Source organism: Podarcis pityusensis, assembly GCF_964106645.2.
Source record: "Podarcis pityusensis genome assembly, chromosome: 13".
In the NCBI taxonomy this organism is placed as follows: domain Eukaryota; kingdom Metazoa; phylum Chordata; class Lepidosauria; order Squamata; family Lacertidae; genus Podarcis; species Podarcis pityusensis.
Genome location: NC_138038.1, coordinates 33,742,511 through 33,768,938, shown reverse-complemented (window position 1 = coordinate 33,768,938; position 26,428 = coordinate 33,742,511). Strand labels below are relative to the sequence as shown.

At 39.8% G+C, this 26,428-nt stretch overlaps 2 protein-coding genes across 2 annotated transcripts in view; one reads left to right on the top strand and one right to left on the bottom strand.

Moving 5' to 3' along the window:
* LOC308461606 (serine protease 33-like) overlaps nucleotides 1–26,428 on the top strand; it is a 326,492-nt gene that overhangs the window by 281,168 nt on the left and 18,896 nt on the right. The gene's annotated exons all lie outside the window — the stretch shown is intronic.
* Nucleotides 3,611–13,870, bottom strand: LOC308461878 (vomeronasal type-2 receptor 26-like; the record flags this gene model as incomplete). The annotated part of the gene is made up of 6 exons (XM_080979046.1): nucleotides 3,611–4,512; nucleotides 6,709–6,835; nucleotides 7,201–7,428; nucleotides 8,531–9,391; nucleotides 10,525–10,816; nucleotides 13,653–13,870. 6 exons carry the CDS (start codon nucleotides 13,868–13,870, stop codon nucleotides 3,611–3,613), a joined length of 2,628 nt encoding a protein of 875 aa, XP_080835172.1.

Below are 26,428 nucleotides of genomic sequence, written 5' to 3'. Positions count from 1 at the left end.
TGCTCCAGCGGTGCGGCGGCAGTAGGAGGCCCCATTAGCTAAAGTGGTGCTTCAGGTTAAGAACAGTTTCAGGTTAAGAACGGACCTCCGGAACAAATTAAGTACTTAACCCGAGGTACCACTGTATTAGATTATTACTGGTTTACGAGAGCAAATTTCCTGACTTGATATAAGTAAGGGAGCTACATATGTTTGTTTGGAAGCTTCATTTTCGAGGAGGAAAGTTCAATATGGTACAGTGATTAGGGCATTGGTCTAGAAGGAGAAGGGCCAGTTTCAAATCCTTGCTCAACCTTAAAACCATGTGATGACCCATCTTTCATAGGCCATATTAAAACCATACATTTATAGTATGATAGCACTTTAAAGAGTCTTGGCTTCCAGAAAGAATCCTGGAAGCTGCTGTTTGTTAAGGGTAGTGAGAGAAATTTCATAGTAAATCTCTCTTTTCAAAGAACTTTGAAAATTGTAGTTGTTAGGGAAACTGCTCTCAGGAGTATCTATGAAAACTGCTGAAACACAAAGTGAGAGTTGTCAGAATGGAAATTGAAAGGGGAACACAAGATGAGTAAAAATCAAAGAGGAACAAAGGATAACAGAGCAAAAAGTGAGAGGAAAGAATCAAAAGGAAGAGGACAAAGATGATGTAGTAAAATAAACAAATGTATTTTAAAAACAACAAAGCATCTTGCATTTTCTGTGCAGATTCATTTGGTTATTTTAACTGCTACTGCAGCCTGCGTGAAGATTAACACAATCCTTGCTCATGTCTACTCAGAGATATCCTTTTTAACTCAATGGAACTACAAAACGGAAATAAAAACAGACACAACAGAAGTTCTTACACAAGCTCTTCTGACAATGCAGGTGGGGGTTCTTCCCTGAAACTTGCTGAACTGAAAATAAAGGCACCGTGAGAAGCTATGCCACCAATGATGAAATCTCCTGGCTGATGATACTTGTGAAGTGGGTGGTGTAGATACTGAACCCTGCATTTAACGGTGTGGGCCTCCTGTGCCATGTGAGGAAACAGAGCCAGCAGCAAGACCACTAAAACTACCATACTCTATGGAATGGTAAATCTTCAATCTAAACACAGATTCCTCCGTTGTTTGCTGTAGTACAATCATGAGAGTCTCTGTGATGAGAACTTCTTGCCTTAATGACAGTTCACTCTGTACACAGCCCTGAGCTTCAGGGTCAATTGTGCAAAGAATCAGAGATCACAACAGATGGTTGTTCTTGGTCCCCAGCCCCTCTGTCTCTAAATGGTGGCAGACATATTTGTAATATTCTTCAGTGTCTTTGCTATTTGTTTTGTTCATGGCAACTGAAATTCCACAGTGGGCTAGATGAGCACCAAAATTGGTGCTTTTCAGAATTAATGAATCAGGAAATCGCCTGTTCAGATGTGGGGATTTCCTCTGGGAATTGCTGAAGTAAACATGTTTGTCACATTGGAATGGAAATATTTCTGTTTTGCACAGTTAGATGGCAAGAGACTATTGTGATTGTAATGACCTACAACATGAAACAAATTGGATGTTTTGCATGATCTTAGCCAAAAGGCTGTGAAGGAAATACTGCATACTTATCATTAACTGTAATAAGAAGATTGAGTGACTGACACTGGAGATAATTGTGTACCACCATTAGAGCAAATCTTCCTGAAAAAATGTTATTGCCAACATAATGTATAGAAAGAAAAGTTGCTTCAGTATCTTTTTGTAAGCATTGCCCCAGTTTTTTAAACATACAAACTTTTCATGCCACAATAACTCAAAGTTTCTCAATGTGACCCCTTTGTGCTGTCACCCATCCCTTTGCAATGATAGAAACACCCCCATGGGAAGGAATTTCCACAACTTACTTTAAATCAGCTGGATGCAAGATTAACTGTTCACTAAGATTGTTAAATTGATATTTTAGACATCAATGGAAAACTGATACTTACATTAGGCAATTTCTAAGAACTCATGAGATGGTGCTGTGATGCATTGTATACTGTAGCTAAGTGATTCCAATCTATATACAGCCATAGATGGTGTATCAAGTGAAGCTGGTACAAGCCATTCCTAGCCAGCAGGGTCATTTGTCCCTCTCATGATTAAGACATATCCAAGAGTATTGCCAAGCTATGAACCTGCTCCTTTAGATGGAGTGCAAATTAACCCAGGACAAGCAGTGAGCCATGGGAAATTAGGAGTGTGCAGCCCTGCCCCCCACCTTCCAGATCCTGAATTAAGAAATGGAATGAGGCAGCTGAGCAGAAGTAGGTTCTTGCCAAACATCTCAAACTGACACAGGGACCTCTGAAGCACTTGGGGGCATTTTCTTTTTCAGAAAAACCTTTCTAGTTCAGGTTTATCTTAATTCAGTTTGGTTATATACAGTCCGGCTGAAGAATAACTAGTGAAAACTAAACCAATTAACAGAAGCCAAATTATTGGGCGTAGGGGAGAGAAAAATGGGGAATAAAAATTCAAATAACAAACACATTATTGTATAATATGTTTAATACATAGAAAGCATAAAGGATTCAGTAAGTAAAAGAGAACATCCTTTGCAAACTGTATAAAGTGCAACCAAAGGGAAGAATCAAGCAGATAAGCAGATAATAGTTGGAGATTTATGCTCAGGAGGCAGTGACCCCAATGATTTCAGCATCAAATCAAACTGATGGATTGTCTTTTGCCTCTGTGCCACAGGCCAACAACTTACTCATGTCAAAACAACTTTGTGCTTCATTTCTGTGACTTTTCATACTAAATGTGCAGAACACAAGTCTAGACGTGCCCCCCACATCCAAGCTTGATTTTCTGACATTTGTTTTTTTCCTTCTTCCTAGCTGTTCATGTCTTATTCTTTTGCGACTTTGTAGGTATCATTAGGCTAGGAAGCAACCATCAATGATCCGAGTTCTGAATTCACAGGCAAAATCAAACCACATGTACAAATAGCAAGCCATGAGCAATAGCAAGCCATGGCTTCAGAGTATGCTTTGTTCCCCGGAGTATAAATAATATAAATAATGAAAATAAATAAATAAAAATGATTATTATTGATAGTAAAAATCCTGAGTAAAACCACTGGCAGAGATCACACTTAATACTAATTCATAACTGTTAACTACAGTTTCTAAAACCTTGCAACCAGCATGATTATCCTCATCTTTCACCAGCTCCAGTCCTGCTTATTTTGGCCATTTGGTATTAACATGTTCCCCAACAGAAAAAGGCATGTACTGCCCAAGGGCAACATGGGGCTCTTTGAAATCCCTATTGCACAAAGCTCTGATGCCTGCCATTCCTTTCCGCACTCCACCCCCGAAAGATTAGTTGCTTCCATCTAGATTTGAATAATGCAACCGTAGTTTTTAAGGAAGGAGCTTTTCAGTGCTTTTGTAGATTCCAAGTGATTTTTTTTCCAGCCAAGGAGAATTGCACAACAGTGAAATGTGTAGAAGGCTTAATATGTATGTACAAATATTCTACTGCATATACAGAAAGAAACATACACACATACACTCCGTTTTGATGAGCAAGGGGCATATTTTCTTTCTTTCTTTCTTTCTTTCTTTCTTTCTTTCTTTCTTTCTTTCTTTCTTTCTTTAGTTTTTCTTCCTCATAAGCTGCTCCCTGTTGTTCAGCTGAGGCCTGAACACAATAATATAACATTTAGGGGAAAAGATGCAACCCAGCAGTCCAGCACCAGAGGCTAAGATAGAGAAGATCTCCACAGCAACCATGTATTTTCCCTTGGTGCTCAGGTAGGATGGAATAAAGGATAGCCAAACACTGCAAAAGACCAACATGCTGAAACTGATAAACTTGGCTTCATTGAAGCTGTCAGGTAATTTCCTGGCCAGGAAAGCAACAATGAAACTAATAATTGCCAGGAAGCCCATATAGCTCAGAACAACATAAAACATCACCACAGACCCCTCATTGCATTCTAGTATAATTTCTTTAGCCACTGAGTAACTGTCTACATCTGGAAATGGGGGAAAGGTTGCTAGCCACACAATACAGATCCCTGCCTGGACAAAGGAGCAGCAAAGGACAATGGTGTTGGCTAGTTCCTTCCCCACCCATCTCCTCATCCGGGATCCAGGTTTGGTGGCCATGAAAGCCAGGACCACAGTGATGGTTTTTGCCAATACACAAGAAACAGCCACTGAGAAGATGATGCCAAAAGTGGTTTGTCGGAGGAGACATGTCAGCTTCTTTGGTTGGCCCAGGAAGAGCAGTGCACAAAGGAAGCAGAGCAGGAGAGAAATGAGGAGAGTGTAGGTGAGGTTCCTGTTGTTTGCAATGACTATGGGAGTGTCATGGTGCTTCACAAATGTACCCAGCACCAGAGTTGTGATCAGAGAAAATGAAAGCGAAAAGCAGACTAAACTGATGCCCAAAGGTTCTTCATAAGACAAGAAGCTTATATCCTTGGGAATACATGCATCTTGGTTCTTGCTTGGATAGTCTTTGTCTGAGCATTTATCACAGTCACTCATATCTGGGGGGAAAGAAAGTTACAGTCCCCAGCTCATACACGTTCCATCAATCACATCAACATTGAAGGATGCTCAAAAGCTATAACATGATTTGGGAATTCAAAAGATATTTTGGTTAAGTTAATATTCCCCAAGTAAAATGATTGTAGAAATACATAAATTCAATAAAAATGACTTTCAAGTACTTGCAGTTATATTATATATTAATATTATATTCAAAACCTATGCAATTTTTTTTATTATTGAGCATTACCTGACATATACAGAAGGTAAGATTAAATTTTTTTGATTTTCTGAAAGCAGTTTATATGGTTTTTAATCAAACGTAGAGTTATGAACTTATTATTCTTCAGTCACCAAGATAATATAGTGGAACCTTGGTTTTGGATGTAATCCAAACCCTATAGAAGGGGACGCAGGTGGCGCTGTGGGTTAAACCACAGAGCCTAGGACTTGCCGATCAGAAGGTCGGTGGTTCTAATCCCCGCAACGGGGTGAGTTCCCGTTGCTTGGTCCCTGCTCCTGCCAAATTAGCAGTTCGAAAGCACGTCAAAAGTGCATGTAGATAAATAGTTACCGCTCCGACGAGAAGGTAAACGGCATTTCCGTGCGCTGCTCTGGTTCGCCAGAAGCGGTTTAGTCATGCTGGCCACATGAGCCGGAAGCTGTACGCCGGCTCCCTCGGCCAATAAAGCGAGATGAGCGCCACAACCCCAGAGTCGGCCACGACTGGACCTTATGGTCAGGGGTCCCTTTACCTTTACCGATCCAGAAGACTGTTTGACTTCCGAAACGTTCAAAAAGCTAATTGTTGTCCAGTCACAAAGATAATAACAGATTTGAATTCCTGACACCCAAAAACTTATTTTTACTGAAGAAATTTGCTAAAATTAAGTTTCATTCCCTAAAATGTCATGCCATCATGTGCTAAGCCAGGTTTGATCAGAAAGGCATGCTAAATTTATTGCATGTTTGTGAAAGAGCAATGGTAACTGCTTACATAAGTCGGAGAGATCTCAAAGGAAAAAATGAGGCACTGACTAAATATGCATGGTACCTGAATATTTAGGGTGCATGAAGACTGACATTATTTGGGTGTGGGATTAAATCACAAACAGTGGTACCTTGGGTTAAGAACTTAATTCGTTCTGGAGGTCTGTTCTTCACCTGAAATTGTTCTTAACCTGAAGCACCACTTTAGATAATAGGGCCTCCTGCCGCTGCTGTGCCGCAGCTGCACGATTTCTGTTCTCATCCTGAAGCAAAGTTCAAAGTTCTTAACCTGAGGTAATATTTCTGGATTAGTGGAGTCTGTAACCTGAAGCGTATGTAACCTGAAGCATATGTAACCCGAGGTACCACTGTATGTGCAAATTCACGTTCTGCCATTGAAGTGGATTTGGTGCTCTCGCACAAGAAGCCCCCACCTCAAAAAGCACAGGACTTTTTAAAATATGGAAAGTGATTGGGAAGTACACGACAAAGTTTGAAATTACATTGGCTTGATGCAACCTTTTCTGATATTGCCACAAACTAAGCAGAATGAGTACACAATAAACAGTTTCATTCCCTAAGATGACATGCCATCATGTGCCAAGCCAGGTATGATCAGAAAGGCATGCTAAATTTATCACATGTTTGTGAAAGAGCAATGGTAACTGGTTACATAATTAAGTCAGAGAGCTCTCAAAGGAAAAGATGAGACACTGACCTACATGGTACCTAAATATATAGGGTGCATCAAGACTGCCATTATTTGGGTGTGGGATTAAATCACATATGTGCAAATTCACATTCTGCCACTGAAGTGGATTTGGAGCTCTCGCTCAGGAAGCCCCCACCTCAAAAAGCACAGACTTTTTAAAATATGGAAAGTCATTGGGAAGTACACTGCAAAGTTTGAAATTACATTGGCTTAATGGAACCTTTTCTAATATTGCCACAAACTAAGCAGAATGAGTACACAATAAACAGCTGCTTCAGTTTTTTCTCAAACAAATGGCATGTAAACATTGAGCAAACAAATCAGGATTAAGGCTTAATAAAGAGATTGCTTGGAAGTAACCTCAGTGGGTAACACTTGGTCCCCTGGAAAGCAAGTGGACCAGTTAGTCATAACTTAATTTGTCCCATTCCTTTTATGGGAAACTCAATGGAAGTACTGCATCTGGATCCAAATTTCTGTGAATTTCTCTTACCTTCCTGGTTTGAAATCTTTCCCTCTGGGCATGGGATGCAATCATAGCAGCAAAACGGTTCTCCTTCCTTCACTTTCTTCCTTGATCCTGCGTGACAATTTTCAGTACAGACAGAAAGAGGCCGAACCTAATCAGTAAATGAAGGAGAAACATTATATTCATGAGAATAATGCATTTGGAATCAGTCAGGTTCTGGAGACCTTCCCTATGTTGCTAAATTGTCACAGCAATTCACTAAGCCGTGGATCAGCTCTGCAGAGAGTAATTCATCATCGTCTGTATTAAAACAATGAATACAAAGGAGATTTTATACATATTTTACCAGATTGCACAATCCCTTTGAGATGGAAAGTGTGCACAATTTGATCCTGGAGAAATACATTTTGTAAGTTTTCTGATTCTCCAGTGAACATTATCTTAGACATCAAAGCACAGAACTATTGCTCATTGAAAAATTAATCTCTTTTGAATTAGCTAAGAATGTGACTCCACCTGATTAAACCATCCATGCCATGTTATGGCATCTTCATGAAGGGTGAAGGCTTGGTCTGGAGGAGCCTCAGGATCCATCCTCCCAATTTTTACCCTATGAAAGGACTGGTTGGAGGAAATAACCCAGTTGATAACATCCAAGGTAGATATTACCTCCCCGTTCTGATTGAAGGACACTGTGTCTCCAGCACTGTTGTTAAATGAGACACCTCTCAGAAAATGATGGAGCTAGAATGAAAAGAGAGAAGGCAAGCATTTAGAAGATGGTGGATCTGAATGTTTCAAAGAGAGATCTACTGCAGAGATGGGAGCCCTGCTGCCTGCAACAGAAGGTAAAGGTAAAGGGACCCCTGACCATTAGGTCCAGTTGTGGCTGACTCTGTGGTTGCGGCGCTCATCTCGCTTTATTTGCTGATGGAGCCGGCATACAGCTTCCGGGTCATGTGGCCAGCATGACAAAGCCGCTTCTGGTGAACTAGAGCAGTGCACGGAAACGCCATTTACCTTCCAGCCAGAGCAGTACCTACTTGCACTTTGACGTGCTTTCGAAATGCTAGGTTGGCAGGAGCAGGTACTGAGCAATGGGAGCTCACCCCGTTGCAGGGATTCGAACCGCCAACCTTCTGATCGGCAAGTCCTAGGCTCTGTGGTTTAACCCACAGCGCCACCTGCGTCATGTAGCCTATTTTAGGCTCACACATGGTCTGCAGTGTTCTCTATACTCCATTCCCCATTAGCACTGTTAAGGTGTGGGCTAAGGTCTCTCTGTGTGTGTTTGTTTGACAGGTTTCAGGTGGAGAGGAAAGAAAAGAAAAGAAATGGATGGGTGTGTGAATAGGTACATAAAGTAGTAAATAAATGTCTTTCTCTGCGTCTGTGCATGGACAATGTATGTATGTAGAGTACAATGTGGAAAGTGTACTGTCCCATCAAGCAAACTTGGACAGTTATGAAGTACAAGACTGAAGGAAGATACAATCACCCTTTACGACCCAGATATTGCAAATAGGGATGCTACAAAAATTAGCTGAATTGCTGGCATATGCACTGTTCAGAAACAGCAGGAGTAGTGTGCTAAACCTGAAAGACTCCCAAATCAAGTTTCTGTGTTTTCCATACTGTAACAGAATTATGTAAGCATATCACTGGAAAGTATTATTAAAATTCAGTTTTCAGACAGTGAAGAAAGCAGGATGGTACCTTGCATGATGGGTAATCTATCTTTTCTAGATGCCAGGGAGAACAGGGAGGAGGACAAAATGGTTAGTAGTTAGAGAAATTGAACACCTAGTATATATTACATGCAACGTATGGATTTCTTGCCCCTTACCTGCCAAAACTGCTGCTTCTGAAGCTTCTGTCTCCCTCTGCTCACCATTTGTGAGTGTTTGTGTATTGCTAAGGATATGGCATTTAAAGCATGGGCCATGGCAAAGACAGCATTGTAAATACTGTAAGTTTGACCTTGCACTGTCATTTCAAAGAGAGATGCAGGAAGGTTCTCTAAATTCTCCATTCCTGTGCAGATATCCCCCACCACTTCATCTAGAATGCGATGGGGAAATACACAGCCAAACGCATTTTGCCAGAAATCCCAAATGAAATCATCGCCTTCTGCATTGAAGGGGTTTCTGCCCTCAACGTATTGATGAAATCCTGGTAGATCATTGGAGTGAATTCTGAAGGTTATGGCACCATTGAATATAGTTGCATCCCAATCCCGCTGAAAGGCCACGGAAATAAACTCCACTTGGGTTGTTGATATCCATACTTTACCTTTTGTATTTGTTTTCGTGCTCCCAAGCATTGATAGATATGGAAGCCATCTCAAAAATATAGTGGTCGAAACTTCTCCATAGGCCACCACAACATTGGCTTTGCTACCCATCACTATATCATGTATTTTAGCCCCCTGTTGCATCAGGAGATATCCTTCACCGAGATAAGTAAACTTGGGTATTCTTTCCAGAAAGGCAAAACAAATACCTCTGTTTGAAAAGAGTGGGAGCACCTTTTGTATAAATCTTTCTCCATTGTCATTGTCAACCACAGCGACCCCAATCCACGTCCACCTGAAATGCAGAAGCAAAGAAAGAATCCCTGCAAACTGGTGGCTTTCTGGGGGGGCCATCTGGTAAAAAGGTAGTCCTGGGATTTTAGTATTCACCACTGGAGTGGGGCCATATATGAACTGAAGAGATATTTGTTGGGAAAAGAGAGAGAGAGAGAGAAACAACAACACCCTCTATTAATATAGCAGGTTTATGTATGGTCAAATGCACTTGGTATTTGCATTTGGTCATCCATATATATAGTGCATCCTTTACAGCAGCAAACATTTTATTTCTCAACTGTACTACCTGAGTGACTAATGATGAAATTGCAGATCCAGGGGAGTCTATTCTGATCAGTACTGAAGTGGAGAGCAAAGGGATAAAGGCACTATCTCCATTCACACAAGGATCTCAATCTGCATCAGCCACCACCCAGTTTTTGTTTAAAACTATCACGGTATTTTCAATTGCCTGATGGGCAGTGCATCCAATTCCTCCTTTGATAAAACCAACTTACTGTATTTTTCGCTCTATAAGACGCACCAGACCATAAGACACACCTAGATTTTGGAGGAGGAAAACATGAAAAAAAATAAATCTGAATCTCAGAAGCCAGAACAGCAAGAGGGATCACTGCGCAGCGAAAGCAGCGTTCCCTCTTGCTGTTCTGGCTTCTGGGTTAGCTGCGCAGCCTGCATTTGCTCCATAAGACGCACACACTTTCCCCCTTACTTCTTAGGAGGGAAAAAGTGAGTCTTATAGAGCAAAAAATACGGTAATTAGCTTTTGAACTTTATGGTGTTGCTTCAGTGAAAGCCAGGCTCTGCTTTATAAAGCGGGTCCCCAGCCTATATATACAGATTGTCAGTTCATGGTTGGTATGAATGGGCCCCAAGAAGTTTTAAATGGTGCCTAATAATTATTGAAGAATGCTTTCCATGAACAATATAGAAAGTAAAAAGAATCAACAACTAGGAGCATTAGAAACAGTAAGTGGAATTTCCATGTGAAAAAACATATTGCTCAATCTTAGTTCTATGAAAACCATGTTCCAGTTATAGGTTTGTTTACTTTTTTATTTGTTAATGAACTGCTTTCAGTCTGCATAAAACATGCAAAGGAAAGAAACAAAAAGAATAATTAATCTGATTATTTGTAATGCACCCATTCCTGTTTCCAAACAGCATAATACAAGCTGGAAGAAACAAAAAAATATGAAAGCACTATTAAATTTTCATACTCCACTCAGAAGCAGGCATAGGTGTCCTACCTGTGGAACCTTATAAATATCCAAGATAGTTGCAACATGAAGGGAGGTCTGGGAGTCGAGACTACCAATGACAGCTGTCAGATTATTCTGTGTATCACATATATAGTTGGGGAGAAATTTATCCAGTGTAGATAAAAGTAGCATTGTGGCATGATATGTTTTAATTGCATTGATATAGCTGTCATAGATGTGGAAGCCCAAGGTGACGTTTGGTAAGATGTGAGGGTTTTCATTGATCTCCTTGACAGCAAATGCCAAGGCCAGGATGTGCTGGTAACCCTTTGGCACCACGCTGGAACAACAATTGCATTCTTGATCACAATTCCACAATTCCACAATTTCAATGAATAATAATAATAATAATAATAATAATAATAATAATAATATAATTCTTATACCCCGCCCACCTGGCTGGGTCTCCCCAGCCACTCTGGGTAGCTTCCAACAGGATATTAAAAACTCAATAAAACATCAAAGATTAAAAACTTCCCTTTTTAAAAAAAAAATATAACAATTTCAACATAACAATATATCAAAACATAGCCTGTCCATTATTTCCCACCTTTCCCCCCATTCCCCATCAAACCCTCCCCACCGAGACTTCCCTCATCACCTGTCTCTGATTTCTCAGCACGTTATTCTCTTCATATTATAAAATTATTTCAATCCTTATATTATCTGTCTACCATGTTATCAATCACTAAATTTGTGTATGTTTATTCAAAACCTGCCAAGCAGTCCAATTCATTTTGTTGTCTTTTAAAGTACTTTGTAAAAAGTTCCCATTCTTCTTTGAAGTCACAGTTGTCCTTATCTCGCAGTTGGTATGTCAGTTTAGCCAATTCTGCGTAGTTCATCAATTTCTCTTCACACTGTTCCTTTGTCAGGGTTTCCTCATTCTTCCATTCTTGTGCTATCAAGACTCTTGCCGCTGTTGTAGCATACATGAATAAGTTCTTTGTTTTTCTTGGCAGGTCTTGTCCTACAATCCCTAAAAAAAATGCTTTTTTTTTTTTACAAATGTCATTTTAAACATTTTCTTCAATTCATTACATATCATTTCCCATTCTTTAAAATTTCTATACATTCCCACCACATATGACAAAAGGTCCCTTCCTTTTCTTTACATTTCCATCATGTGTTCGACCCAGTTTTGTACATTTTTGCTATCTGTCCTGGTGTTATTCATTAAAAACTTCCCTAATGAAATTCATATCTTGCTATTCCCTCCAAATGAGCCAAGGGAAGAGACAATTTATCATGCTTGGTAGAAATGTAGAAAAGCCAAAACATATTGGACTCAAATATATACTTTGATGCAGAGAATTTTGAAGATTGATTTTCAATTGAAACTAGAACTTTTGCTGCTGGAACTTATGGATACATAGTTAGAAAAGGGCTATTGAACTTTATTACAATAAATGATTATTACTGCAAGACTTTTATATGTAGCAAGACTGAAGGACCCATCATTACCAACAATGGAAGAATGCCTAGTAAAGCTAACATGTTTAATAGGAGAGAAGTCATTGTTAATATTTGTTAAAGATTGGAAACTTGTCATGGATTTTTTGCATGAGAAAGAAAAAGAAATAATGATATTACTAAATTACGCCAACTTCAGAACACACCATATGCTATACTTTCCCAGTGAGATTCCTTTTTAAAGAAACTTTGTCAAAATGAACAGAGTAAAAGAGCTATTTTATTCAAACAACGATACATTTAACCAAGCACATGATTTTACTACAGTACAGCTCTTACCACCAAGCACCTTGAAAAGATCTTTAATTGAGAGATGTAGAAGGAAGAGTTTATTGAGGTTTTCTCCCTTGTATGTGGATATAAAACTGTAAGACTACAATCCCACAGACTGTTCCAAGGGAATAAGCTGCCTGTCTCAAAAAAAACCACTTTACTGCATTTTCATTCCCTTCTGCTTTTTGCTTAATGGCCATGATGCTTTGAATTTTATTACAGTTGTCTTGTTTAAATATTATGTCTTCTGAGGGAGTCTTTAGCTTAAGGTGACTTCAAGAAAAAAATAGTACACAATGCCAACTTGAGAACAAACCATATGCTGTACTTTCTCAATGAGATTCCTTTTAAAGAATGTTTGTCAAAATGGAGAGAATAAAGGAGCTATTTCATACCTTTCATCTAGTCATACTATTTAAACTATACATTTAATGCAGTACATTCTTACTACACTTACTGCACTACATCATTTAGCACCAGGCATGTTGAAATTACCTTTAACTGAAACAGAGATGTAGAAGGAGTATAAAAGAAGCAGGATAGCTGTGTGAAAATGATGATGGTACCAATCATAAGTCACAAGAGTTCTACTTCATAGCTTAAGCAACAAAAATATCAGGCAGCACAACCTTCTGCTGGGTCCACAGTAGTAGATTATTACTGGGTTACGAGAGCAAATTCCATGACTTGATATAAGTAAGGGAGCTACATATTTTTGCTTGGAAGCCTCATTCGCAAGGAACAGAATTCAATATAGTACAGTGGTTAGGGCATTGGACTAGAACTAGGGTAAGAACCAGTTTCAAATCCTCGCTCAGCCTTCAAACCATGTGATGACCAGTCTTTCATAGGCCATATTAAAACCATACATTTATACTGCTATGATAGCATTTTAACGAGTCATGGCTTCCACAAAGAATCCTGGAAGCTGCTGTTTGTTAATGGTAGCAAGAGAAATTTCATAGTCAATCCCGCTTTTTAAAGAACTCTGAAAATTGTAGCTGTTAGGGAAACTGCTCTCAGGAGTGTCTATGATAACTGCTGAAACACAAAATGAGAGTTGTCAGAATGGAAATAGAAAGGCAACCCAAGATGAGTAAAAAACAAAGAGGAAGTTGGGATAACAGCAAAAAGTGAGAGAAAGAATCAAAAGGAAGAGGACAAAGATGGTGTAGTTAAATAAACAAATGCATTTTAAAAACAACAACACATCTTGCATTTCCTGTGGAAATTCCCTTGGTTATTTTAACTGCTACTGCAGCCTGCGTGAAGATTAACAGAATCCTTGCTCATGTCTACTCAGAGATATCCCTTTTAACTCAATGGAACGACAAAATGGAAATAAAAACAGACACAACAGAAGTTCTTACGCAAGCTCTTCTGACAATGCAGGTGGGGGTTCTTCAGAGAAACTTGCTGAACTGAAAATAAAGGTACCGTGAGAAGCTATGCCACCAATGATGAAATCTCCCGGCTGATGATACTTGTGAAGTGGGTGGTGTAGATACTGAACCCTGCATTTAACGGTGTGGGCCTCCTGTGCCATGTGAGGAAACAGAGCCAGCAGCAAGACCACTAAAACTACCATCCTCTATGGAATGGTAAATCTTCGATCTGAACACAGATTCCTCCGTTGTTTGCTGTAGTACAATCTTGAGAGTTTCTGTGATGAGTACTTCTTGCCTTAATGACAGTTCACTCTGTTCACAGCCCTGAGCTTCAGGGTCAATTGTGTAAAGAATCAGAGATCATAACAGATGGTTGTTCTTGGTCCCCAGCCCCTCTGTCTCTAAATGGTGGCAGACATATTTGTAATATTCTTCAGTGTCTTTGCTATTTGTTTTGTTCATGGCAACTGAAATTCCACAGTGGGCTGGATGAGCACTAAAATTATTGCTTTTCAGAATTAATGAATCAGGAAATCGCCTGTTCAGATGTGGGGATTTCCTCTGGGAATTGCTGAAGTAAACATGTTTTTCACATTGGAATGGAAATATTTCTTTTCTGAACAGTTAGATGGCAAGAGACTATTGTGATTGGAATGACCCACAGCATGAATCAAATTGGATGTTTTGCATGATCTTAGCCATAAGGCTGTGAAGGAAATACTGAATACTTATCATTGACTGTAATAAGAAGATTAAGTGACTGACACTGGAGATAACTGTGTACCACCATTAGACCAAAAAGCAAGTTTTTTCTTGAAAGCGTTGATCTTCCTGAAAAAATGTTATTGCCAACATAATTTATAGAAAGAAAAGTTGATTCAGTATCTTTTTGTAAGCTCTGCCCCAGTTTTTTAAACTTACAAACTGAGATATTTTTGCTACTTTTCATGCCACAATAACTCAAAGTTTCTCAATGTGAGCCCTTTGTGCTGTCACCCATCCCTTTGCAATGATAGAAACACCCCCGTGGAAAGGAATTTCCACAACATACTTTAAATCAGCTGGATGCAAGATGAACTATTCACTAAGATTGTTAATTAAATTGATATTTTGTACATAAATGGAAAACAGATATTTACATTAGGCAATTTCTAAGAACTTGGGAGATGCTGCTATGATGCATCGTGTATTGTAGCTAAGTGATTCCAATCTATATACAGCCATAGATGGTGTATCAAGTGAAGCTGGTACAAGCCATTCCTAGCCACTGAGGTCATTTGGCCCTCTCATGATTAACACATATCCACGAGTATTGCCAAGTTATGCACCTGCTCCATTAGACAATCCTGAGTTAATGAACCAACAAGGCAGCTGTTTATGCTCCAAATGCAGCCCACAGATCATGAATGAAAGCCTGCAAGGTGTTAAAATAAGGGAGTGGCTGTCCCATGGGAAATTAGGAGTTTGTGTGCAACCCCGCCCCCCACCTTCCAGATCCTGAATTAAGAAATGGAATGAGGCAGCTGAGCAGAAGTAGGTTCTTGCCAAACATCTCAAACTGACACAGGGACCTCTGAAGCACTTTGGGGTATTTTCTTTTTTAGAAAAACCTTTCTAGTTCAGGTTTATCTTAATTCAATTTGGATATATAAAGGCTGACTGAAGAATAACTGGTTAAAACTAATCCTAATTAACAGAAGCCAAATTATTGGGCATAGGGGAGAGAAAAATGGGGAATAAAAATTCAAATAACAAAAACATTTTTGTATAATATGTTTAATATATACAACGCATAAAGGATTCAGCAAGTAAAAGAGAACATCCTTTGTAAACTGTATGAAGTGCAACCAGAGGGAAGAATCAAGCAGATAAGCAGATGATAGTTGTGTTGGGTTGAAATCACGACAGACGAGTGGTAGGTGTCATATGAGAGGCGTCTCTCCGGGGCGAGCCCCGGGAACTCTCTTTTATTGAATATTACAAACATTGCCACAGGTGTGCTTGTGGCTGATTGGTTGATACAAACACAAAGCAACTTGTTGCTGATTGGTTAACATAGGTACAAGGCGGGAATTACATATGAGCATTTATCACTGATAGATCAAAGACTGGGAAACGGAGCTGGAACTAGACAGGCATGAAACCTCCTAATTAAATTATAACTAAAGATTGATATTGAGAGAACATAACATGAAAGAATACAACAATCACGTTCCGTAGATGTGGTCAGCAATGCATTAAGAACAGGTCAGGATACACTGTTTCATGAACTCAATGGGAACTGTTCAGAACATTCTCAGACTCTTGTGCAGAAGCAGAGAAAAGATTATGAGCGAGACTTCCCAGAATGCAAGAGAAAAGAAGCAATAGTTCTCATAGTCCCATAATGTCACAGTTATGTGCAGTAAGAGAACTGCAGAAAGAAAACTTCCCTTCATAGTTGGAGATTTATGCTAAGGTGGCAGTGACCACAATAATTTCAGCATCAAATCAAATTGATGGGTTTTCTTTTGCCTCTGTGCCACAGGCCTATAACACACTCCTGTCAAATCAGCTTTGTGCTTCATTTCTGCGACTCTTCATACTAAATGTGCAGAACACAAGTCTGGACCTGCCCCCCCACCTAACTGTGCAGTAAAAAAGTGTGGGGATGGCAGATGCAGCATGGGGGCACACCTCCACTTCAGCATAAGACACTCCACAGCATGTCTAGCCACCATGCCCACCCTCTGACCTTTGCCTCCCTTGCAGAAAGATTTGCTTAATGTTTCACTTGGCTGGAGCGTGACGAGTGAAGCAGACTTTCAAGTATCAGGGGAACATTTGGGGGAAACACTTGGTTTGACAATTGTATCGCTAACGCTGGAAATGTGCCTTGCTGGAAATATGTTAAGTTCAGGGTGGTTTCACTACTATTTCTAAACTGTTGATTTCTGCTAATAAAAAGAGCTTCTGAAAAGCTAGCTGGCAGCTTGCGTGCTCCTGTGCAGCTCACATGCATTCAACTCCCATGTCATCCTCCCTTATTTCTACAAAAAGCTCAAAGCTTGTTTTTCTGGTGTTTGTTCTTTTTCTTCCTAGCTGTTCGTGCCTTATTCTTTTGCCACTTTGTAGGTATCATTGGGACGCGGGTGGTACTGTGGGGTAAACCACAGAGCCTAGGGCATGCCAATCAGAAGGTTGGCGGTTTGAATCCCCGCGACGGGGTGAGCTCCCGTTGCTTGGTCCCTGCTCCTGCCAACCTAGCAGTTCAAAAGCATGTCAAAGTGCAAGTAGATAAATAGGTACCACTCCGGCAGGAAGGTAAACGGCATTTCCGTTCCTCACCCCGCTCCTGCAAAGATTAGTTGCTTCCATCTAGAATTGAAAAATCCAAAGGTAGTTTTTAAGAAAGAATTTTCTTTGTGATTTTGTAGACTGAATTCATTATTCCAAACTGATTTAACTTTTGTAGATAAAGGAAGAAAGTGTGGACTAGGTAGGAATTAGTAGCTTTCATCTAGATTTGAAAGTTGCAACTGTAGTTTTTAAGGAAGGAGCTTTTCTGTGCTTTTGTAGTTTCCAAGTGATTTTTTTCCAGCCAAGGAGATTTGGACAACAGTGATATTGTATATACAGAAAGAAACATACATGCAGTCCCTTTTCATGAGCAAAGGACAGTTTTTCTTTCATTCTTTCATTTTTTAGTTCTTCTTTCTTATTAGCTGCTCCCTGTTGTTCAGCTGAGGCCTGAACACAATAATATAACATTTAGGGGAAAAGATGCAACCCAGCAGTCCAGCACCAGAGGCTAAGATAGAGAAGATCTCCACAGCAACCATGTATTTTCCCTTGGTGCTCAGGTAGGATGGAATAAAGGATAGCCAAACACTGCAAAAGACCAACATGCTGAAACTGATGAACTTGGCTTCATTGAAGCTGTCAGGTAATTTCCTGGCCAGGAAAGCAACAATGAAACTAATAATTGCCAGGAAGCCCATATAGCTCAGAACAACATAAAACATTATCACAGACCCCTCATTGCATTCTAGTATAACTTCTTTAGCCACTGAGTAACTGTCTACATCTGGAAATGGGGGAAAGGTTGCTAGCCACACAATACAGATCCCTGCCTGGACAAAGGAGCAGCAAAGGACAATGGTGTTGGCTAGTTCCTTCCCCACCCATCTCCTCATCCTGGATCCAGGTTTGGTGGCCATGAAAGCCAGAACCACAGTGATGGTTTTTGCCAACACACAAGAAACAGCCACTGAGAAGATGATGCCAAAAGCGGTTTGTCGGAGGAGACATGTCAGCTTCTCTGGTTGGCCCAGGAAGAGCAGTGCACAAAGGAAGCAGAGCAGGAGAGAAATGAGGAGAGTGTAGGTGAGGTTCCTGTTGTTTGCAATGACTATGGGAGTGTCATGGTGCTTCACAAATGTACCCAGCACCAGAGTTGTGATCAGAGAAAATGAAAGCGAAAAGCAGACTAAACTGATGCCCAAAGGTTCTTCATAAGACAAGAAGCTTATATCCTTGGGAATACATGCATCTTGGTTCTTGCTTGGATAGTCTTTGTCTGAGCATTTATCACAGTCATTCATATCTGGGGAAAAAGAAAGAATGGTATAGTCCCCAGCTCATACATAACCTATCAATTACATCAACACGCTTCATTTCTCTTGCTCACTCAAAATTTAAGGTTCTCTTCAAACCAGAAAATATGTTCTGTGCTCTCTGATCCTATGTAATTGTGGTAGTTGGTGAGCTACATGTAATTGGTAGGGAGAGCTACATGGTGCAGCATCTTGTGCTCTAAAGGCATCCTTGTGTTATTATTTGGGGCATGTTGAATTTTTCATCTTTCAAATGCCGAAATCAGGGCTGCATAAAAGCTGTAACATGACTTGTGAATTCAGGAGATATTTTATTAAGTTAATATTCCCATAGTAAAATGTTTGTAAAAATACATAAATATATAAATCCATTAAAATGAGTTTCAAGTACCTGCAGTTATATTGTATATTAATATTATATACAGAATTTATTTAATTTTGTTATTATTCAGCATTACCTGACATTTTCAGAAGGTGAAATCCTTTGATTTTCCTAAAGCATTTTATCTGCTTTTTATTCAAATGTAGACTTACGAAGCTAATTGTTGTTCAGTCACAAAGATAATAGGAGATTTGAGTTCCTAACACATGGAAACTTATCTTTATTAATGAATCTTGCTAAAATTAAGTTTCATTCCCTATGATGGCATAGCGTAATGTGCTATTATATTGAATTTGGAGCTCTCGCATAAGAAAGTCCCACCTCATAAAGCACAAACATTTTACAATAAGAAATATGATTTGGAATTACACTAGAACATTTAAGATTTACATTTGCTTGATGCAACCTTTTGTAATATTCCCACAAATTAAGCAGAATGAATTCACAATGAACAGCTGATTTATTGTGGACCCACTCACCGTGACCCCTCCTGAGGGAGCAAGGCCAAACCTGTGAAGGTGAAATGACTGGACAGGACAATTGTCTGGGTTTTAATTTTAGCCACAACTTTATTGATTCCAAATGTAGGTTGGACTTTGCTTAGGCAATGGGCTTATATCCCACACAGTTTCCCAGGCTGGTGAAGAAACATCTATGGGCCATCTGCTACACGACTTGGTTTCGGACATAGACTTCCAACTAGACCACTCTTACAGGGTACCCTGTTGTCGCACAGTTCTGAGGTGGGGTGTGTGCATCACTTCACCCACCGTAGAATGTTAGACTAGAAGGAGTCCACCCAATGCCTTCCCTGCCAAAGATTTGACTATTGCTATGGGGAAGGCAAAAACAACAAAAGGGGCCAAACTGTTTAGAGTCAAATTCCTTCCTGGTTCTGAATACGGGAATCATTACTGAACTAGAGCATAGCCAATAAACACAGTGCCTTAGAAAGCAAAAAGATTAACAAAGAACAAACCCACAGCATCAGTGACTAGGGAGGGCAGGAAGAGTGGTTCTTCAGCCGACTCCAGTCCCTGAGGACTAACAGTTTACAGCCCCACCCACTCAGTATGGCCAGGTGGCTGGAATTGAATGACCAGATGGCGGGAAAGCTTGACAATCCAGAGTGGCAGCCAGGGAGCTCCACGATAGGTGGCCCCGAGACCCCAGCATTGCTCTCTAGAGATGTGGGCCTGTCACAATGGGCCACAACAGCTGCCCATTCCCTGACTGCTTAATAGGACATTCTCTAACAAACGCCCTGTAAACATCCAAGGGAGTTCTGCATCTGTATCCAAATTTCTGTGTATTTCTCTTACCTTCCTGGTTTGAAATCTTTCCCTCTGGGCATGGGATGCAATCATAGCAGCAAAATGGTTCTCCTTCCTTCACTTTCTTCCTTGACCCTGCGTGACAATTCTCAGTACAGACAGAAAGAGGCCGAACCTAATCAGTAAATGAAGGAGAAACATGATATTCAAGAGAATAATGCATTTGGAATCAGTCAGGTTCTGGAGACCTTCCTTATGTTGCTAAAGTGTCACAACATTTCACTAAGCCATGGATCAGCTCTGCAGAGAGTAATTCATCACCGTCTGTATTAAAACAATGAATACATAGGTGATATTATACATATTTTACCAAATTGCACAATATTACACCCCTTTATGATTGAAAATGTGTGCAATTATATCCTGAACAAATACATGAATTTACATCCACTAAAAAAAAAAAGGAAAAAGAGTCTTTTGTAAGTTTTCTGATTCTCCAGTGAAAATTATCTTAGACATCAAAGTGTGGCAGAAGGATATTTCTAGATTTGTTTGGCAGGGCAAGAATAAAATTTAAGATATTAACAGATGCTAAAGAAAGAGGTGGATTTCCCCTGCCAGACCTTAAACTTTATTATGAATCAGCTGCTTTTTGTTGGCTGAGAGAATGGCTGCTTCTTGAAAATACTGAAGTGTTGGATTTAGATTTGAGTGAATGTTAAGCAGGATGCTAGATCATAAACAACTGAGCACCACTAAATTAGAGGATTTAAGATAAGATAATAAGTGAGATTGAGAAAATATAAACTTTTTTGAGAATTACAAGATTATAAATACACAGATGGGATATAAGAATGTAAACAAGATGATAAATTGCTGGCAAAATGTTATAATGATGAAAGTGGGAGCGGGAGATGTGAGGAAGTCCAAAGAAAATATGAAATTATGTTAAGACATATGTTATATTGTTTATTATATCTATTTTTATTCTAAAACCTAATAAATATTTAAAAAAAATAAATGAATAAGCTAACAATGTGACTCTACCTGGTTAAACCATCCATGCCATGTTATGGCATCTTCATGAAGGGTGAGGGCAAGATCTGGAGAAGTCTCAGGATTCATCCTCCCAATTTTTACCCTATGAAAGGACTGGTTGGAGGAAATAACCCAGTTGACAACATCCAAGCTAGATATTACCTCCCAGTTCTGATTGAAGGACACTGTGTCTCCAGCACTGTTGTTAAATGAGACACCTCTCAGAAAATGATGGAGCTAGATTGAAAAGGGAGAAGGCAAGCATTTAGAAAAGGGTGGATCTGAATGCTTCAAAAAGATATCTAGGGTAGAGAGGGGAGCAACCCTGCCTGCAACATACATGTAGCTTATTTGGGTCTCACATATGGCCTGCAGTGTTCCCTATAATCCACTCCCCATTAGCACTGCATGTAGGCTTAGGTGTGTGTGTCTTGGAATCCTCTTGGTTTTAACTGGGGTGGAGGGGTGGGGGAGGTGTGTGGCTGCAGCCCCAAAGGGTCCATGTTCAGTCTTGAAGGCTTCAGGTAGAGAAGGAAGTGTTAATGCTTCACAATCTTTCATCCCGAATCAAATTCTTAGCAAATGTTCTGCATGCCACAATTTGGCATATAGTGTAGCCAATGAAAGGCTTTCTGAAAGACTAGTTGTATTTCAAGTGGTTGGCTTTCTAATAGTGAATGAGATTGTAGTTGTAATTGGGCTGATATTGAGAAAAGAAACGAATAGGTGTGTGAATAGGTAAACAACCTAGGATTAAATAAGCATCTCTCTGTGTATTTGTGCATGGAGCGTGTATGTCTGTGTAATACAAGGGTGAAGGTATACTGGCCCAGCAGGTATATCTGGGCATCTGTGAAGCACAATATTGAAGGAAGATACATTCATCCATTAGGACTGAGGGAGTGCAAACAGAGATGCTTCAAAACAAGCAGAATTGCCAGTATACAGTATATACTGTGCATACAGAACAAGGAGCCAGGTGCAAAATCATTATCAGAATTTGCTGGCTGCCTATTTCCACACTGTCCTTCTTTATGCAGAAAGGTCAGATAACTGCTGCTCGCAGCTTCTTTCCTCTCTCTTTGGAATTCCTCACTGCCTCCTCCTTGTCTCTCTGTGTCTGCTCTTTTGCTGCCTCTCAGAGAGGGACTTACTCTGACATAAAATTACATTTTTAGACTGTGAGGAAAGCAGGATGGTACATTGAATAAGGGGCCATCTATAATTTCCAGGTGCCAGAGAAGACAGGAAAGAAGAAAAAATTGTTAGCAGTTAGTGACATTAAACACCCAATATTTAGCCTCTTGCAACTTAAGGATTTCTTGCCCCTTACCTGCCAAAACTGCTGCTTCTGAAGTTCCTTTCTCCTTCCATCCACCATTCCTGGGTAACTGAGTCTTCGTAAGAACATGGCATGCAATGCATGGGCAATAGCATGGACAGCATTGTAGATGCTGTAGCTTAGACCTTGCACTGTCATTTCAAAGAGAGATGCTGGAAGGTTCTCTAAATTCTCCATTCCTGTGCAGATATCTCCCATCACATCATCCAGAATGTGATGTGGGAATACACAGCCAAAGGCATGTTGCCAGAAATCCCTGATGAAATCATCACCTTCTGCATTGAAAGGGTTTCTGCCCTCAATGTATTGATGAAATCCTGGTAGATCATTGGAGTGAATTTTGAAGGTTATAGCACCATTGAATATAGTTGCATCCCAATCCCGCTGAAAGGTCAATGAAATGAACTCAAATTGGGCTGTCGATATCCATACTTTACCTTTTACATTTGCTTTTGTGCTCCCAAGCATTGATAGGTATGGAAGCCATCTAAAAAATATAGTGGTAGGAGCTTCTCCATAGGCCACCACAACATTGGCTTTGCTACCCATCACTCTATCATGTATTTTAGCCCCCTCTTGCATAATTTTGAGTGCTTCAGTGAGAAAACTAAATTTGGGGATTGTTTCTTGAAAGGCAAAACAAATACCTCTGCTTGAAAAGAGTGGGAGCACCTTTTGTAGAAATCTTTGTCCACTCTCATTGTCAACCACAGCGACCCCAATCCACGTCCACCTGAAATGCAGAAGCAAAGAAAGAATCCCTGCAAACTGGTGGTCTTCTTGGGGGGCCATCTGGTAGAAGGGAAGTCCTGGTGTTTTATCATTCATCACTGGAGCTGGACCATATATGAGCTAAAGAGAGGTGTGTTGGAAAGAAGAAGAAAGCCTAGCAGTTTTATGCATGGTCAATTGCACTTGGTATGTGCATTGGGTCATCCATATAAATACTACATCCTTAACATCAGGAGTCATTTCACATTTCAACCATACAACCTGAGTTACCAATAATTGCAGATCCAAGGGAGGACATTCTTAGCAAAACTGAAAGGGAGAGCAAATGGATAAAGGCACTAATTCCATTCACACAAGGATCTCAATCTGCATCACCAATCACCCAGTTTCTTTTTAAAACTAATCACAGTATTTTTAATTGCTTGACTGGCATAGCATCTAATTCTCCCTTAGTTCAAACCATCTTAATTAGCTTTTGAACTCCATGGTGTTGCTTCAATGAAAACCATGCTCTGCATTATCATGTAGGTCCCCAGCTCTTGACTACAGATGGTCAGTTTATCAGAGGCTCTGTGATTCGTCAGAGATGCTATCTATTTTCAAATTTATGGGTGCCCACAAAAAAGTAGTGTCCTTATTCAGTTCTAATCTATCAAAACCATATTCCAGTTGTAGGCTTGTTTGCTTTTTCACTTCTGAATGAGCAGCTCTCAGTCTGCAAAAATACATGCAGAGGAAAGGAGGAAAAAGAAACAACCATTTTTGTTTCCAAACAGAATGACACAAGCTGGAAGAAAAATAATAATGAAAGTATTTTAAATTTTCATATGCCACTCAGAAACAGGCACAAGTGTCCTACCTGTGGAATCTTATAAATATCCAAGATAGTTGCCACATGAAGGGAGATCTGGGAGTCGAGACCCCCAATGACAGCTGTAACATTATTCTGAGTATCACATATATAGTTGGGGAGAAATTTCTCCAGTGTAGATAAAAGTAGCATTGTGGCATGATATGTCTTAATTGCATTGATATAGCTGTCATGGATGTGGAAGCCCAAGGTGACGTTTGGTAAGATGTGAGGGTTTTCATTGATCTCCTTGACTGCAAATGCCAAGGCCAGGATGTGCTGGTAACCCTTAGGCACCACGCTGGAACAAGAGTTGCATTCCTGGTCAGAAGAATATCTCACAGTTTGAACAATATTTATTAATTAATGAAATCTATATCCCACCCTTCTTCCCAAGTGAGCCCAGGGAAGAAAACACATAGGAAATAAAGCATTAAAAATATCTAAATGCATTTCCAATAAACATGCAGGCCACCCAAAAAATACTCACACAGAATCTCTCAGTTCATTGATCTCCCTGAGTTCATTGAGGTTTTCTCCCTTGTACATAGATATAGAACTGTAAGACTAAAATCCCATAGACTGTTACAAGGGAATAAGCTGCCTCTCTCCACTAAACCCCACCATAGTGGGTTTTCTTTCCCTTCTGATTTTGGCTTAATGGCCATGCTGCTTTGAATTTTATTACAGTTATCTTGTTTAGATATTATGTGTACTGAGGCTGTAGTTGGCTTCAAGAAAAAAACAGTACACAATGCCAACTTGAGAACACACCATATGCTGTACTTTCTCAATGAGATTCCTTTTAAAGAATGTTTGTCAAAATGAACAGAATAAAGGAGCTATTTCATACCTTTAATCTATTTATACTATTTCAACTATACATTTAATCCAGAGAAAGGGGATAGAAGATGATTTAAAAAACAAAGAGGAACTTGGTATAAAAGAAAAAGTAGTTAGTGAAAGAACCGATAGGAAGAGAACAAAGACTGTGTGCATAAATAAACAAATACTTAAAAAGAAAAAATATTGAATATCTCTGTGGAGATTCCTTTGGTTATGTTAACTGCTTCTGCAGCCAGTGTGAAGAAAAGCACACTCTTTGCTCTTCTCTACTCAGATATATCCCTTTTAACTAAATGGAAATATTAAATGAAATAGATAGAAACTAAGTTCTTACACAAGCTCTTCAGGCAATGCAGATAGGGGTTCTTCAGTGAAAGTTGCTGAACTGAAAAGAAAGGAACCATGAGAAGCTATGCTACCAATGATGAAATCTCCTGGCTGATTATACATGTGAAGTGGGCGTTGTGGATACTGAACCCTGCACTTAGCAGTATGAAACTCCCATGCCATGTGAGGAAACAAAGCCTGCAGCAAGACCACTAAAACCACCATCTTCAATGCATGGGACAACTCTTCAGTCTAAACACAGATTCCTCTGTTGTTTGCTACAGTACAATCATTAGAGTCTGTGTGATGAGAACTTCTTGCCTTAATGACAGCTCATTCTGTTCACAGCCCTGAGCTTCAGGTTCAATTGTGCAAAGAATCAGAGATCACAACAGATGGTTGTTCTTGGTCCCCAGCCCCTTTGTCTCTAAACGGTGGGGGACAGATTTATAAAATTCTTCAATGCCTTTGCTATTTGTTTTGTTCATGCCAACTGAAATTCTACAGTGGGCTGGATGAGCACTAAAATTGGTGCTTTTAAGATTTAATGAATCAGGAAATCACCTGTTGAGATCTTGGGATTTTCCCTGGGAATTGCTATGGAAAACATGTTAGTCCACATACATTCATAGATGCCATACCAATTGAAGCTGGAAAAAGGCACTGCAACCCACCAGTTACTTGGGTCCCTCATGAATAATACATATCCAAGAGTATTCCCAAGCTATGCACCTGCTCCTTTGGAGGGAGTGCAGGGCCATCCCGGACAAGCAGTGGGCCTGTCCTCTGGATACAGGAACCAACTATGCATGGAACATCTGTCTTCCCAAGATTCAGTTTATTGGCCCTCATCCATATCCCCACTGCATTAGGACACTGGACCAGACAGTCCTGAGCTAAATGAACCAACAAGGCAGCTTTGTATGCTCCAAATGCAGCCCACAGATTATGAATGAAAGCCTGCAAGGTGTTAAAATAAGGGAATGGCTGTATCAAAGTCCCATGAAAAATTAGGAGTTTGTTTGCAACCCCTCCCCCTACAGCTCCTGAGTTAAGAAATGGAATGAGGCAGCTGAGCAGAAGTGGGTTCTTGCCAAATATATCAAAACCACACAAGGATCTCTGAAGCACTTCGGGTCAATTTCTTTTTAAAAGAAAAACCTTTCTAGGTCAGGTTTATCATAATTCAGTTTGGATATATACAGATTGAATGAAGAATAACTGGTGAAAACTAAACCCTAATAAACAGAAGCTGAATGTTTGGGGGTATTGGAGAGAAAAATGGGGAATAAAAATTCAAATAATAACCACATCAACATTGTATAATCTGTTTGATATCTAGAAAGCATAAAGAATTCAGTAAGTAAAAGAG